Source organism: Embiotoca jacksoni, unplaced genomic scaffold, assembly GCF_022577435.1.
Source record: "Embiotoca jacksoni isolate LCO1_2020_lvr unplaced genomic scaffold, fEmbJac1.0.p SCAF_1, whole genome shotgun sequence".
Classification (NCBI taxonomy): Eukaryota; Metazoa; Chordata; class Actinopteri; family Embiotocidae; genus Embiotoca; species Embiotoca jacksoni.
The window spans coordinates 17,185,223-17,202,590 of NW_027185229.1; the positions used below are offsets into that span (position 1 = coordinate 17,185,223).

The following is a 17,368-nucleotide window of genomic DNA, read 5'->3' on the forward strand; positions in this document are numbered from 1 at the left end:
GTGACCGGTATATGAAACTAATTACACATAATGTCACCTTGGAAAAATCATTTATTGAACAAGTGGTTTAACTGCATCAGCACAAATTGTAAGAACTCAATAGAATAAAGCGGAGTAAAATACACACCTTTTTTATGCAAAAGTGACAAAATGGGTAAAATACAGAATTACAGATGACGTTTCAAGGATAGCCTACAAATAACAGTGTTTTCTTTCTGCCACCGGTAGGAAGTTTATCCCCCTGCTTCTCAGTCACCCATTAAAAGACATTTAAGAGTCAACCAAGAATAAAAAACATCAGTTCAATCCAACAGTTTAAAAAAAAAAAAAAAAAAAAAAAAAAAAAGTTAATGTAAAACTAAACCCAGTCCTCAGTTTCAAAACATGCAGGGCAAGACAGCATTCATTTAATGTGAACAATTAGAAAGAAAAAAACTTTTAGTAAAATGTGAAAATTTTGTGATGAGAACTGATGAAAGAAGAAAAACCTTTGTTGTGTTGTTTAACAGACGATTACACAAAGTGTAATTTGGCCAACCGTAGGCTGCCTGGATTTATCAAACAGAATCTAAAAAAGATTAACATGGCTATAAAAATTTGTATCTTCGCAACCATATCATGAACCTGCAGACGAACCATCCGAGATCTTCATTTTCTCTCGGTTGACCGGGAACGACTGCAAAAGAAAACAACTGAATCAACGCAAAATCGTTAAAAACATATATTGGTGTGTAGATCGATAATGATACGTCAATTTACCTCCTTGATCGTGAGAAGGATCTTGAGCGCTTACGGTTCTTGTCTCTGGACAGAGACCGATATCTGCGTTTGTCTCTTGAAAGAGACCTGGGGACGAACGAAAACAATAAAGATTTTTTTTTTTTTTTTTATCATTGATTGCAGACAAATGATTACTTTAAATAAAGGCAGTTGACCACAAGCTTACCTGCTGCGACTGCGGCTGAGGCTCCTCCTTTTCGGCGATCTATGATGTGCGTGACGTTAAAAAAAAATAAAAAATGAAACACAAACAAAAGAATTTAGGGCAACGCATTTAACACGTCCTATCACTAATGAAACCTGCGGCTTTTTGATCCTTAAAGAGATACGAGGTTCACGTGGCAATGTGGATACACGTACACGTTTCTACTGCAGTGCTGCTTTTAAATTGGCTTTAAGCAACATGGGAGGTGCGCAGCTTGGGCAGGTACCATGTTCTACACATAGTAAACTGCTCCTTACAGCGGGCCCGTTAAGAAACAGGACACTTCGGTTCAAACAAACCTGGACGTGGGACATATCCTGAAACACTTAACATTAGTAACCAACATGTGATGGCTGCAAAAAATGGTATAACTTTAAAAAAAAAAGAAGAAGAAAAAAAAGGGAGCCGCATCAAAACTACAAAAACCAAGCACTTTATTCAAGCGGCTATCACTCAATATGGCTTAACGTCGAGCCATGAAATGCACTTAGCAGCACAATTACGCTAAACATCCAATAAACAAACTGAATTTTGCAAAAGAAAATTTAGGATAGACAGTCAAGTTCCTTGACTTTTCGATTTTTGCACCTCTGCACTTAAACTTGCTCTAAATTACACAACTGCTGAATGAAAACTGTCAGGCAGCTTTGAAAGATAGATTAAGCATAAAAACTACAAAGAGCAGGATAAAAACAACTTACTATTTTGGGGGATTTGGACAAGATAGAAATGACGCAAGGAAGCCAGACTGATGGTGAGAGAGGTCGAATTGCAGAGAGGATTTGCCACATGATGCAAATGTTGGAGATATGAAGTTGCCTGGTGGCTGGTTGGAGTGGGTAGTTGTCGATTTTCCCTGCCATTTTTTTGGGGGGGGCGGGGGACGGAGAGGGATGTAAAGCCATGGGCTGTTCCCGTTGATACAGTAGATGTGTGGCGAATAGAAAGAGTAAAGACGCCGATTGGTTGATAATGTGGGGTGGACCGCTGTCGATTGGGTAATAGTTGGAGGAAGAAGAGGAGGATGCTGGGAACTGCATGCTCAGGAACCATAAGGTTGGTGGAACCTGACGACTGGCGATGCGCCTGGGTCATGTGACAACACCAGCCAAGCTGATTGGGGCTCGCTGGTCAGCAGTCACATGATGCTGAAAGAGGACTAGTTGACTGACTCAGATGGTGAGAAGCGTGGTGGTGTCTCTGCAACGGGGTTCAGTTTTATTAATAGATGGCAACTGAACTCAGAAAGAAAACAAAATTGACAGCTGCAGAAAGTAAATCTAAAAGTACGTATAAAAAATGTTTTGGATGATGAAGTGCTAACTGTGCCTCTTAAAATGCTCCCGTAAAAGGAATACCACACTCCAGGAGAGCTTGGATGTTTTTACAGACATACCCCTTGTGAAGAGTTCACAAACATTTTAAGTGCTGGCATGCGGTGGACTGCCACTCGATTTAGATGATCCAATTTAGCAATACTAGCACAGATTAAAATACTCTTGAAATGATGAAACAACGAAAAACTTTTGTTTCAAAAGTATCCCTCCACTCGGCGCGGGATTACGGACCGTATTCACAAAAACACCCAAAGGCTCAACATAACCCCAAAACTGGCCGAGTGAAGAGAAACTTATAAAACCGAGAGAAACTGCAAAAATCATTTTCGGTCTAAAAAAAAATAGCCTCTAAGTGTGACAGAAGTCAGAGGCGGTCGTTGTAAAAGATATAGAACAGCAGCAGCTCTACTCCCTTCTTACTTTAGCTCTTAAGGGGGAAACTCTTAGTTAGGACCTTTTAGTAACAAAAGGACTCATAGTTGTAAAGATTAAAACCTTTGTGAATACAGCCACAGATATATATATATATATATTTTTTTTTTAATTTATTTTAAGAAATAAAGGGAGTGATATCAGTTTATCAAAGCCTGAAGCAACCAGATCGATAGATTAGATATTGATGAACATTGTATACGTGCCAATTGCAACGATAACAATAATGGTAAGAAAAAGAATGATATTTAACTAATGTGACATGGAGCACCGAGGGCCTGATTTACTAAAGGTTTGCGTCTCAGGTGAAAACTTCACACCACCTGCAAAAAAACAAAAAAAATGCCCCAGCAGATTGACTGAGGACGTGCAGCGAGCGTGGCGTCTTTCCAATGTTCAATTTAACACGTCGTCCATTTTGCTGGTTTGCCTGCGCGCGCGCGTGTAATATCGGGCGTTTCTACCCGAAGGTGCAAAATACTGGGAGGGAACATGCAAGTGGAATAATTTCGCCACCCGCAACGATATTTACTAAACCTGAAAGTAGAAATAGGAGAAGTGGTCACGTGTTTATTTTAGTACGACTGAAAGGGAACGTATTAATCAGATGATCGTCAGGAGAGACGGCTGCTCTTCTTGCAGCTTCATAAGGCTCCCGAGCCATTAAGCCATTTTTTTGTTGTTGTTTTTGCCTTTTTGTTTTTCCCACAGTATTGACTTCCTCGCTGATAAATCTCCTACGTAGCGTTTTGTTCTTGTTAGGGCCCGAGCACCGATGGTGCGAAGCCCTATTGTTTTTCTAAAAATGTTCCTCTTCTTCTTCTTACGTAAAGTGATTTGCCTTTTTGGAGGCTTCATCATATTCATAAACTCATGAAAGTGGATTCACACGTTTGGCTCCCGGCGAAAAATGTCATATTCTAGTGGAGTCGCGAGTGGGCGTGGCCAAACGGCTCGAGAGCGCCCCCTGCGGAGATGCCCCGGCGGCCACATTTACCTAAATTCACCAAATCCGGTGGACAGGTGTATCACACCTGGACGCGCAAAAAAGTTACGTCGCACCGTTACGTCAACTGGACGGGAAGTCCACCATTTTGAATTTAGTCCCCATTTTGGGCGATTCTGACACGTTGTACTTTGTCGAACTCCTCCGAGGGATTTTGTCGCACCGACTTGAATTTAGTTTCCATGGATAGAAAACATGTTTGGGATTAAATCTCATCAAAAATAATTCATTTTCATTGATGTGTGTGCCCGTAAAGAGGCGGCCATTTTGAGCGTCTCGCCATGAAACTACGAGTTGCTTTAAATCGTATGTACATGGACCGACCTTCTCCAAACATCGCAGGAATGATAACAGCCCCGCCCTGAAGACACCTGTGGGGTAATATTCGCTCATAGTCATAGCGCCCCCTGTTGGCCACTGGAAATGACACTTTTCATACATTCTCCGTCGAGCTGGTTCATCACATGAACATAAAGTCGGGTTACAATAGCCTAAACATGTAGTTGATGATATATTGAGACATTCGTTCGAGTTTGTCGATGGGCGTCGCCGTGACGATGCGGCAAAGTTGGATGTCTCGCCGTGACACAGGAAGTTGATGTTTAAGGTCAACGGATGCTTGAAACCTCACAAAACGTGTGACATACATCCATGGTGAGACGATACATCTGATATGTGTTTTGCGAGTGGGCGCGGCCAAAAGGCTCGCCAGCGCCCCCTGCTGGAGACAGGAAACGAGACAAAAATAGCAACTTTAAGCGGGGATATGCCGTCCCTCGCGCGCTGCACGTCGGGGAGACGGGTTCGGGGAGACGGCGCGCGGGAGTGTGAGGGCCCATACATCACTGCTTGCAGTTTTAATTATATTTATATTTCTTAATTCCAGTGGGATCAGATTTCCTTTTCCTTTTGTGGTTGCTCTGTTTTCCATTGCTGGAATCACTTTAACACACGCAAACCCCTCATTTAAATATAGCGATTTGCACCTGATTTCAATGATGCAATTACTCTTAGTAAATCACCCGCAAAACAGGTGCAATTTTTTTTCTTGCAGACTTCTGGGAGGAACATGCAATTTAGTACCCTTTATTTCAGATCTTAGTAAATCAGGCCCTTAGAGTACTAATTAGGTGTAGGCTGCATTCATTAGAAACTTGATTCTACACTTGGCTTTGGTTTCTTTTGAGCTGAAATAGGTCTGAGATCTAAAGAGGTAAGAGTTTTTTTTTAATTTTTTTAATCCAATGTAGGAATTTTGTGGATCTAAAATGGCGAAAATTTAAAAGTAAAAAAAACCCACAAAAACCCCCAAAACACTTAGTGCTTACAGTGTGTGGGCAACAAATATTTGCTTTATTATTTGTGCTTTTAATAAACACTGCAAATGGGACTGAACTGAAAACATTAAAATGAATCGTCAAATGGAAAACACATACCTGCGTCTGACTTGAGGACTACGTCGCCTTAAATCATCCCGGGGACGTCTACTCCAGGATGGAGGAGGGCCACGGCTCCTTGAGCGCTTTTCCCCGGTGGATAACTCAACACGCACTCGACAGCCACACATGGTTCTAGGAAAACAAAATAAAAAAAATGAGCAGAGTCATTCAGAAAAAGGGAACTACAAAAACAACAACTAAGAAATGCGATAAAGGCGTTACCTCCCATCCAGTTCTCTCACGGCATCAGATGCATCTCTGGGATCTTCAAATTCTACAAAAGCAAAACCTGGGGGATTCCTGGCGACCCAAACACTTCTTAAAGGACCATAGTACCCAAAAGCTCTTTCTAACTCTGTCTTATTTCCGTTGTTTCCAAGATTCCCAACATACACTTTGCAGTCAAGGGGACAGTCTTGATTAAAGGCAGGATCTGAAAGACAAAGAGACAAACACCGAATAAAACTAATTCTGCTTCATCCATCGGAGACTTGCAAGTTAAATGTAAAACGATTGTCCCAAAAATATGCAAGTCATTTTCTGGTGTTGAGTGATTCAAACGCCCCCAGAGATATTTTCCCTAATTGCATCTTTGATCAAAGTTAATTGTTGAAAAATGATCGTTAATTTAAAAAGACTGCCATATTTTTAGGAGACAAAGATTGGCCAAGAGATGTGCTCATCAATTACAGTTGTCGGTTCCTTTATATCTCTTCATACAGCAGCATCAGGGGAGGACAACAGAGGAGAGGATGAATGATGCCCCATAGACGATAGTAAGTTTACTGTAAAAGACCTGCATCTTCCTCAACAGGGGAGTTGGGTCGCTTTAGATAACCAGTAATTTGTAGAAAGATTTTATTCACATCAACCACCCCTATTTAGGAAAAGAAAAACTAAGCTTTATCTATAACATGAGCTAATAGTGGGCGGTGCAGTGGTGAGCATTGTCACCTCACAGCAAAAAAGGTTCCGGGTTCGAATCCGGTCCTGGGCCTTTCTATGCGGAGTTTGCATGTTCTCCCTGTGCTTGCGTGGGTTCTCTCCGGGTGCTCCGGCTTCCTCCCAACATCCAAAAAAACAAAACATGCACCTCCCCAGCTCCTCCTGCCCACATGCCGAAGTGTCCTTGAGCAAGACACTGAACCCTAAATTGCTCCCGATGGTGTGCCATCGGTATGTTGTAAGTCGCTTTGGATAAAAGCGTCAGCTAAATGATATGTAATGTAATAGTGCTCTAAAGCACTGTGTGAAAATAATCTGATGCGATGGAGGAAGTCCATCTGACATGACACAACGGTTGCAGTGTTTTAGTCTCTCAGATCGGGGTGATAAAAGCTAAAATCAACAAATGCTTGCATGACCACCATAAGCTAAGTAAAACTGTTTCAGCCAGTTTAAAACTTTCTCACGAACACTTGCAGGATACTGGTCTTGAATTTCTTGCAAGATTAAAGAGATGAACTACCTGTTCAACCATCACAAAAATTATCTTGTTTTGATTTTAGAGCCGGAACAACTATTTTGATAATCCACATTGCTGCGTTTACTTGTCTTATTCTTAAAGTATACTGAAGCTCTTTGGGTTTTAGATTGTTAGTTGGACTAGACAAGGCATTTGAAAGTGTCAGACTGTACTCGAAGAAACAGAAGTGAGCATTTTTCTAGACTAAACAACTGCTAAAATGAAAAAAATTAAAAAATAAATAGTACTGCAAGTTTACTCAGTGATGAAAATAATTGCTGGTCGCAGCAAAAGGTCGTATTTAAATGTCACACCTTTAGAGTCCGACTTCTCTTTAGTTGGTCATCTATTAACTTCTAACAAGATTGGGCAGTCAAGACACAACAACATCTAGGTGGCTTATAACCTTGGCTGAACTATTTTAAAAAAAAAAAAGGAAAAAAAAAAAAGGAGGACAAAGGTGACACAAGAAACGTGTGAAGTAACACGTTATCATACCTGCCATTTCAACCGTCTTCTCGGAGGAGTCCACCAACAATCAGGTGTGCCTGAAAGAAAAGAAAGACGGCAAGAAATGTTTACAACCACATACCTGAGCTCTACAAAGGCATTGTCCCATTTAATGTTATCTGATTCAGAGTGCATTTTGAACACTCCAGGATCAGTGATAGGCTATTTATCAATAGCCTTATCTAAAAGTGTTTAATCTTAAATATACCCCAGACACTATGGAACTTTTTTTTAAGCCACAAGAAGGCAATTGGAGTTTAAAAATATTGGTCTGAATGCCACGCAACTGATAACATTAGTCAAAGTTATATAATAACTCCAGTAAAGGGGACTATTGAATATTTGTACTTCGAGTTGCCAGTTTATTTGGCACAGCTACAAATTGTATACTCTAATGCAACAGTCCTGCAGTAAATCTTATCTACATAAATATTACGATGTTCAGTTTTTAGTGGCACTATTTTGAGAGGTGTTGATTCAGCTGCATTTCTCTTTTGTTTTGCCCACCGCTGAGAGAAGGCACTCTATAATGAACTACAGTTTTAGCAAACAGCACTAACTCCAAAATGATTGTGATATCAAATCAACACCGCTTGACTCCCTCTCCACTCAAAAAAATGTGTTTTGGTCCAGTGTTCCTTCTCTTTTTTTCCTGTGGTCACCTACAAATGTAACTTAATGGTTTGTAGTCGAGAGCAGGATTTCTGACAACATAACAAATTAACCCCGGTTCATTAGGTCACTCACACGGCATGAGGTGGAAACTTGAAGCCAGCACTGCACATACACGGTTGATGGTTTTTCAGAGATAACTTGTATCCGGTAGTTACCCAACTTTTGAAATGTAAAATATTTGCATATTCACGTCTTTCAAATTTCGGGAGTGACAGAGGAGACGTAGATGTGATTTTAAGTTTTTCTAACCCCATAATCACATATTTATTTTCTGGAACAACCATATGAATATTACAATTGCACTTTTATAAAAGAAAGGACAGAGCTGATTCTATCTGATAAAGGAGACTCAAGTCTTTTCAAGGGCACGGAGCGTTCCTGAGGGTCTTTTCTGATTCTGTGGTGGCATCCACCACATGGGAGGTAGGTAGTCTGCTGGGGAAGCAGACTGGTCAAAAGAACCAGCTCTGCCTCCCCCCTCCTCTCTCTCCCCTCTCCCCCTCAACGAAAGGAGTGGGTGGGAGAAATTAGCGTGGTGGCGAAAATGTCCTAAATGTTTTGGCCAACACAACACAACACAACACAACCTCATGCAGGACATTGCCAGCACTGGGTAACACATTCAGCGTCAGGCTGCTCCACCAGCTGCGTGTGAAGAAACGATACTGCAGGTGCTTCCTTCCAGCTGCTGTCAGGAGCACTCAAACAACTCGATCTGACAATCTGTCGTGCGACATTACTGATTATCCATATCAACTATGTAATGCCTAGATCTACATATTTCTGCTTACTTACTTCTTTTTTTTTTTTTAAATACACCCTTTGTGTATAATGTGTGTATAATATATAATTTGTTTTTTTACATATCTTGGTTGTTTTTTTTTTAATGCTATTGACACTTTCGCGCTATCCTGCAAATGTCCTCAGGCTGGGGCTAATACAGGATTATATTATTTTAAAAGCACAAAATAACGCGTAGTCTATCACGCAAAGACATCTGCAGAGACTCGTTAACACTGTAACCTCCACGAAGGTAGGATATGATCGCAGACAGGTTTTTAAACAGCTTTAGTTTTAACTAAGTGTAGCTTAATGTTTTGGATTAATGCTGGTCGCACATTTGCAGGCTACATGAGCACCCAAAAAAAAAAAAAAAAAAAAAAAAAAAAAGTAGTTTTTTTTTTTTTTTTTTTTTTTTAGTCAGCGTGCGCGTTTCCAGCGACCGGGTAAAATTAAGGCTGCATCTTTGATCCTCCTGGTTTGTCAGTGACGAACATTTTTTTTTTTTTTAATTATTACTACGTAGACTAATTACTTCCGAGTCTAACGTGGATACCAAAAAAAAAAAAAAAAAATGAATGAGAAAAGAAAGTTTTCACAAACCATGCCTCGACACACAGAATGAAAGGAGGTAGCGTGGTTAGCATTTATCCGCGCGAAACGCTTAAAAGGACGAATTAACCCACGAGCCCGTCAGAATGCCGAATAAAGTCGCGTGAGAACCGCGGAGGGAACAAAGCAGATTATATGTTAAATAATTTACCTGTTTGGGGTTTGTTTTTTTTTGTAGCTACAGCGCGACCGAAATGTTAGCAGGGGATTTCACGCCGTCCGTTTCTACAGGAGGCCCAGCTTGTTAGCTTATGTTAGCACCGGTAGCACAGCGGAAGAGAGGCACAACAAGCCGCCTGTCTTCTTCTTCTACGGTGTGCGTGCGTGTGCGTGTGTGTGGCGGACTGTGAAATGACGTCGGATGAACATACCGCCCCCTAGTTTACCTCTGCGGTGAGACAGTCTTCACGACCGTTCACTGTTTACAGGCCAAAACACACTAAGGGCTACAGTGTATTATTCGTAGACTGTTTTGGTAACAGAAAAATGTAAGTAAAGTAAATAAAGTTTATTAAATATAGCGTCTTCCACAGAGCAACTGTCCAAAGTCCTCCCGAAGAATAAAATTGCATAAATTCAGGGTATGTTAGTCATAAAGGTAAACATAAGCAACAATAACACATAAAAATGACCAATTTTAGACAGCAAGGGGCAAAACAAAGGCCAGTATTAAAACATGAGCCCTATTCTGTTTTCTTTTCTTTTTTAAGTATCAGACTTTACATTTTGAACATGTTTAAATATTTCTAGATTGTATTTAGCATTTAGTTGAGACAGATTGTTTAATATTCCTGCAAAAATTGTGGCTTTTTTGTGACAATATAAAACCAAGACCCTGGGGTTGGTCACTTTAGTCTTACAGTTTTGCAGCCGTTTCTTAATAAATCTTTTTTCTTCAGGTGAAACTATCTAAAAATAGCCTAGAGCTTTACCTACCCAAGCCTTACCTGCATATAGAGCTAATTAAAATACCCTCCACCTCCAGTATTATAATGCTGTATATTATCAGTCACTGTGGCCGATTTTCTGAAAATTAAGTACTTTAAATTTTTTCTTTCACATTTAATGCTTTAAATAAATTTACCTGATAATACTTGTGTATTTTTACTTGAGTCGGATTATAAACACATGACTTTCAATTTCGGTTGTGGTTTTTTTTTTTTTTTTTTACTTCGGTAAAGGATCTGAGTACTTCTCCCACCACTTACAAGTAGAAAGTGCATAAGAAAATGACTTATTTTCAAGAGGTTTGAATAATTGAGATTTGACTGCAGCTATGTTATCATTATTATATGTGCACAAGACAAAATATAAACTTGAAAAAAATGCATATTGTCTCGACAGCAAGTGTGAGAAAGTTCACTTTAAGTTAATGTCCTGGTTCATTAAATCCATTGATAGTACAGCTATGTTACTGTATCTTTCATGTTTCATGTTAAAAAGAAACACAAACTTTTATTAATCAGTTCAATCTTAAAAAGATAAAACTGAGAAAAACAGCTGTCTGCCATTCAGTGTTTACACAGGAACACAGAAGTAAATCAACAGACAGGGTTATTGCTCAACGGGAGGAAACACCTCAAACGACCCCGTGAAGTTGTACAAGTGGGCGGGAAGACATAGTATGTAGACTTCCTGTGTAGAGACGCATTCAAGAAGTGGTGAAAAGGGGAAGACGTGTTCAACAGAAATCTTTATACACCTGTGACCATGAACATAACTTTTAACTCCACACATCACAAAATGAAACATAATACCCAGAAGATTTTTTTGTTTATTTAATCTTTATTTATTCCATGTTTGAACTGGATATTTATATGCCGTTATTGCTAGTAAACTGCTGATTTCCTTGTTACATTAGTGCACCGGGCCTAAATCTTTATTCAAACACATTTTGGAGTCACGAATGTTGTATTGAAGCGTCCTTTTTTGTAGAAAGTCACGTCTTGTTCAAAGAATGGTTCAGCTAATAGGTTTATATGTTTATAATAGAGCTCTCACTGCCAGGATTCAGGGAGTTAGTCACACACGTCTTTGATGAATGATTGTCTGACAAGTTAGATGAAATTGCTTTGTTAGACTTATCTGTCACTAAACAAAGATTATCTGATTAAGAATTACAAACTTGATGAGCAGAAGTTTGAGGTAAATGGTGCTCCAAGAAGGAGAGAGATGTTTCACTCTTGCTTTGCTATCAGAGAGTGTAACACCTTTTCATCCTCAGTCTCACAAACCCCACTGCTGTAAAGGAGAACAAATAGCAACAAAAAAACGTAACCATTTGTCTTCCTTCCAACATTTTTTCTTTTCTTCTGATCTCATTAAAACCCATTATATAGAAGATAATTTAAATTGGTGACACCTCTTGTGCATAAACTGTGCTTTTGGATGAAGGTGACAAAATGCGGAAAGGACCATAAAGCATTGTTGTTACACCATATAAGGAGATATGTCATGTGTTATGGGCTGAGCATGAGCACACTCAGCTGCCAGTTTATTACAGTAAGTACACATTGCTAAAACAAATTCAGTCTAATACAGCAGTCTTGGAACAAATCATCCCTTGCATGAAAGTTACGAGGTTCCGTTTTTCATGAACTTTTTCGGAAAGTTTTGAGCCAGTTTGAAAGTTGCAATTTGTGGTGCCACTAACTTGTATTACACTATAGAAAGGTGTTTCTATAATTTTATCCACCCTATTAATATTATTATAGTATAGGCTAAATAACCAGAAACACAGATAGACTCTTGGGATTTTTGAAGTGTAATGCTGCATAAAAATTACTGTCAGCGCACATACAGAGCTTAATAATCAGTTGTATTTAACAGGTTTTACAGCTGAGACTCCACACAGATATAATGCATCATTAAGGACTGCTTTAATCAGCTCCAAATAATGTAAGCAGTGACGGAAAAATCAGTAGGTGATAAAACACTTTCCAGTAAGTTTTTTTTTAAAGAGGGCTCAGGTTCATCACGACTTGAAATCAAAGCAATACTTTTCTTTTGCCTTTTTATCTGTAATAAAAAAATAAAGTGACCAAATGTCACACAAAACATGAAAGTACCAAAACAAACGTGGCGTATCATGCTCTTAATTTTACTATGTGCCCATCAAGCAAGAGAGTAATACTGAGGCTATAAATCACGAATAACTTATCAGTGTGGAGGAGAAAATTATTTGCATAGAAGAACCTAAAATGCACCTTGAATGAGATTGCACATCAAGTTATGTTTATAAATGAAAACAGGCATTTACAAAAAAAAAAATCTAATTTTCTGCCACAAGTTATTGCCTATTTAATTATGTAAATATGGATGGATGGCTCAGGATAGGTACAAAGTAGGCTATGTTACTCAAGTGCTGCACTTAAGCATCATTTTAAGGAAACTGTATTATACTAATCGTGACCTTTTCCCTCCAACACAATAAGGACTATTTACAGATTTTGTTTTGACATACACCAAATACAAAAAACAACGCACAGTTATATAGTGATCTACCCAACATAATATATTCAAATTCAAAAAGTAGCCCCACCTGAACTTGCTACAACATGAAAATGCTTCTTACATGTAAAATCATCAATCCTTAAACCTGTCATCCAAACTGATTAACTAAGGAAATAAAATGAGCACCAAATGTCAACAATAAAATACAGCCATCTCAAGTTTAAGAAGAAATGATAAAAAAAAAAAAAAAAAAGATTATTCACTGTTCTACAGCTTCTCTTTATTTCAGGTCCTTGGCAGACACAGCAGCAAGGAACCTTTGCTTCAGAGGGTAAAAGTTCAGGGATAAAAGGGATCACTCAGGAGATTACTCCCATGTACTTAACAGGGATGCCTAGAACACAAACAAAGAGCATTATGTTGCTCAGCTTTATTTTAGTCGCAGCGTGCATGTCCCTGCGAGAGCAAGTGCTTCTATAACCTTATCCTCACCATTCCCCTTTTATATGACCGAATGAAGAGTTAAGTTTGGTTTGTTTGCTTTGTTCATATCCTCCTGCTGCCATAGGATTCTCCTTGTTGCTGTTTAAATGAAACATCTTTTTTTCATGCATCCACTCAGCGCGGTGTTTTTCAATCAGATTAGTACAGCACATTCTGTTCTGTTTCACTTCCTGATGACTGTGCAGCCTGTATCCCTGAATGAACTCACCCGCGTGCTTCTGGTTTCACCAAGACACTCACTCAGACAGACGTATTCTCACAACTGCCTGTCAGATTTTAGTACGAAATACAATATTCAATAAAGATGTTAAGCAATTAGCAAGAAGACTCAACATTTATTGGTTTATTTTAACAAAGAATACATGACCTTTTAATGAAAACTGAGTGAACAATGAAGTAGCAGTAGAAGCTCTGATGCTCTAAATATAAGTCATAAAACCACAAACAGCTGATTTAACCTTTAACCATGTGATCCCCTGGTTTCCTATAAGGCTGGTGTTTTCACCAGAACAGAAACAAGATGTTCACGATGTTTCAGGAAGGAAAACAACATTTCAAGACATGTTTCACTGTACAAATCTATTCATGCATTTCAGCTCAGCTCAGGTCAGTTAAGTTCATTTTGACCTCCATTTACAAGGCAGGAGGAAGTGCCAACAAAGCAGCCAGAACACCGCAGTTTGAAAGTTTGGGTAAAACAAACAAATCTCTGGAGTTAACTGTCTTACAAGGTCTTTTGTGAATGTATTTTTTTAAATCATCTATGCATTTATTTTCAGTAGCTTCAAGTGGGAGGTGATGCAGAGGAAGGTTATGGTTTTGTATTTAGATCACAAGACCATAGTCATTCTGTTTCTGTACTTTTTTTGTGTGACTCAAATGTTCTAAAACGAGAGTGTGTAAAGCCTACTTTCTTCCGATAACCAGAAGATCACTCCGCCACTTGAGAGCATCCCTGTGGGTTTGCAGCACCAGGTTCACTTGTGTTATGTCACCTTTATAATTAACAGGATCATCATGTTCCCTTCAATAGCAGCCTGCTGTCTGCCAGCAGTGTGGTCAGACTTTGTCCTCACCACCTCTGATTGTGGGATTCACCCAGCTGAATAAAATGTTCACTATTTGAGCATCTCAGTTAAAGCATAAACAAATATATCTGGCTGAGTTTTGTCTTGCGGTCTCACACAAATAAAGCCTGGATAAAGAGGCACTCACACCAATAGTTTATGCTGCGTTTTAAATGTTTTAATAGAAAGCATATAGACCATTAAATACAAGAAGTGGCCATAAAACTACTAAATATCAAACATTGTATATACATATTCTGCCAATACATTGAGACCACAAAACCATCAAAAGTGAAGCCATAAAAATCTTTTAGGACTGTTATGGGAATTTCAGCACGCTCATATGCAACCTCAGAGAGATTCTGAACTATTTTTAAACATAATATACAAAATATATTTAAACACATTGCAGCTTGAAAACAAAAAACATAAATGTCATAGTGACAGGGCTTGTTGAAAACAAGATTTCATCAATATGCAGACGGTGATTCTGGGGTCTCCATAGCAGTACGATTTTAAGTCTTCTTGCAGGTTGCGACAAGTCTCTGAATAAACAAATAAATTTTGGGAATTGGGTAACATTTTTACTGGTAGAACCTGATGACTATGGGAAGTTTGATTAGCAAACATAAATCAACTTTTCCTCCATATAACAGCCTATACTATAATCACATAAACCAATCAAAAATAGCTGTGTCAGTCTTTGAGCAATTTTTTAGACCAATAATTTATTTAAATAACATTTTTCAAATAAAACTACTCCATTTTGCTCCACACATTTATGTTAATCTCCAGCCCTCTATGTATGTTAAGTACTCTAGGGCTGTATTTCAGAACAGTTTTGATAGTTAATGACTATTTTCATTACACTTCAAGTGAAATTATTGCACTGTACTAATTATTGTATCGCGCTAGATTGGCTTTTGATGTACAAAACAAGACTTTCGTAAAATATCATTTATTATGTTAATAATTACTTTTTACTGAACCTGGACCAGGTTTACATTCAATCAAGAGTAGGTAAAAAAAAAAATGTCCGAAGCCGCTGCAGCGTGAATGAGACGCGAGAGGGCTTTTAATTTGAAAGGAAGGCTTTCAGATGAAATGGATACAGGAAGCATTTGCAGGACCAGTGGTGACTTCAGTTTAAACTAGATAAACAATAATTCTAGTTATCGAATTCTAAATTTGATGGTGAGATAACTTCAGCCAGCTCTCGACATTTTTGGGAAGACAAACAACACTATTATTGATAATGAATTAGATGTTCACTACTTAAGAGTCTGAAGCTCAATAGTAGCCGTAAGTGTTTTTGCTAATACTAACATTACATCAACAGTCTCTGCCACTGCTAGCTGTGGCTCTAAGGTTACCTTGTCAGTCCTGGCCAGCATTTAGAACAGGCTAGGCAGCATTTGACTTCAGACGTTCTGCTGTGTCATCATCGGACTATGTGTGTGTTAGCTTTGTGCTCTTTTGGAGCCAGGTTAACATCATTTGAAGATTAAAGTAACGTTAGACGTCATCAGGAAAAAAAAAAAAAAAGCACTCACGTCAGAACAGAAACAGCTGAGCGTCATGTAGTGCCTCCTGGGTAATGAAGTTCAATTAGGGACATTATGAATTGCCCAGATAGCCTGATATCGAGATGGCAGAAAAGTGTATCCACCAGTTTATGAGAAATGATATGCACAAGAAAAGGCCACGGCACACCGAAGAGTAAATGAAGAATTGTCGGTGATTACCGGCTCACTTCAAGCACTGGTAACAGTAACAGTTCAGGTAATTTAGGAAGTAATTAAACATATGATAAAGTTACCATTTTGGCATAAATTTACTTTGATCAAAATAGCTGATTTATTTTCTTTTCAGCTTAATATTTGACTTATAAAGAGCTGATAAAATATAATGTAGTCTGTTTATACTACTTAAATGCATTAACTAATTACAAATAACAACATTTGGTTGAGGTTTTAAGTTTTCACTTTGATGATATTAAACACTTTGAAAGGAACCGTGCTTCACAGAAAGCATACTCTTACTCTCATATTTACTTGTACATCAATGTACTTTAATACTGTAGCATATATTGGGCTAAAGTAATGGGTTAGGTCAGGGTAAACATATTTACTCAAATATTAGATTAGATTAGATTTAGACTGATTAGACAAGCCTATTTACCTCCTGGCCCAGATTCATCACTTTGACTTGACATTTAACACTGTGACAAGGACTGTCCTTCCTCCCCTTTGCAGTGAATATACCCACTGTTATTTTGATAGCCTATTAGTTCTAACAGTTTTTTCTTATACTGGACACGTGGGGGGAATGTATAGACTATATTTGAGGCAGTTCAAAACTTTAAAACAGCCTTGCTGATTTCTTGGCAGATTTAAGATTTGAATTGCAAGCAATTCATTATAATGAAGTTTCCATATTGATATTATTCATAAAGGAAGGGTATTAAATAAATATACAGTTTTGACACAGTTGGCCTACTGCAAAGCAGCTGTATTGTCTTTGCAGATCTGACTTGTAAACAAGAGTTCATAAAACACAATACTTCCCATAATTTAAAGAAGTTGCCTAATTGGCCTACACATAACATCACCATAAAGTTTTTTTTTTTTTTTTTTTTAATTGCACCACCCTTCCTAAAGTGAGCAGCTTTATTTTTTTTTAAGTTTGCTTGCATTTACCTAACTTGCAGGCTAATTGTGTTGTTTTTGTCTGAATGTTTTTCACCAAAGTAAACACCGCAGTGGTGTAAACACTATCTGCTTAGGGAAATTATCCCCCACCCATCGCAATATAGGAACATTACCAGCAGGCGGTAATGAAAATAATGATACAAAGTTAACACGTAGCAATATGTGCGAAATCCCTACCGTCAAATAGCATACATAGCAACGGTATTATAACAATCTAAAAAAAAAAAAAAAAAAAAAAAAAAAAAAAAAAAAAAATCACCGGTAAACAAGGATAAAAGGCGGTTTCTTTTTACCGTCCTTCACAGAAACAGTAATCCGTCTCACCGCGCGTCTTTATCGGACATGGAGGTGTGCTTTTATTTCCGTGCTTACACATCCCCGTCTGTGTCTGC

General features: G+C 38.4%; 1 protein-coding gene across 2 annotated transcripts; it reads right to left on the reverse strand.

The window, feature by feature from the left end:
• Positions 1-33: 33 nt before the first annotated feature.
• On the reverse strand, positions 34-17,322 carry srsf3a (serine and arginine rich splicing factor 3a). Of its 2 annotated transcripts, none has more exons than XM_069144124.1 (7): positions 17,301-17,322; positions 7,163-7,212; positions 5,422-5,632; positions 5,197-5,331; positions 947-985; positions 760-846; positions 34-676 (listed from the first exon to the last, which is right to left on the reverse strand). In XM_069144124.1, exons 2-7 carry the CDS (start codon positions 7,167-7,169, stop codon positions 649-651), a joined length of 507 nt encoding a protein of 168 aa, XP_069000225.1. In that variant the 5' UTR covers positions 7,170-7,212; positions 17,301-17,322; the 3' UTR covers positions 34-648. The 2 variants fall into 2 exon arrangements, with proteins under 2 accessions (XP_069000225.1, XP_069000220.1); XM_069144119.1 differs by lacking the exon at positions 17,301-17,322 and adding an exon at positions 9,393-9,561.
• Positions 17,323-17,368: the final 46 nt, after the last annotated feature.

Coding starts and splice junctions, on each gene's coding strand:
- srsf3a (XM_069144124.1), bottom strand. Junction 986..5,196: donor AGTCCTCAAGTCAGACGCAG/GTATGTGTTTTC, acceptor CGCACATCATAG/ATCGCCGAAAAGGAGGAGCC. Junction 847..946: donor CTCAGCCGCAGTCGCAGCAG/GTAAGCTTGTGG, acceptor GTTCGTCCCCAG/GTCTCTTTCAAGAGACAAAC.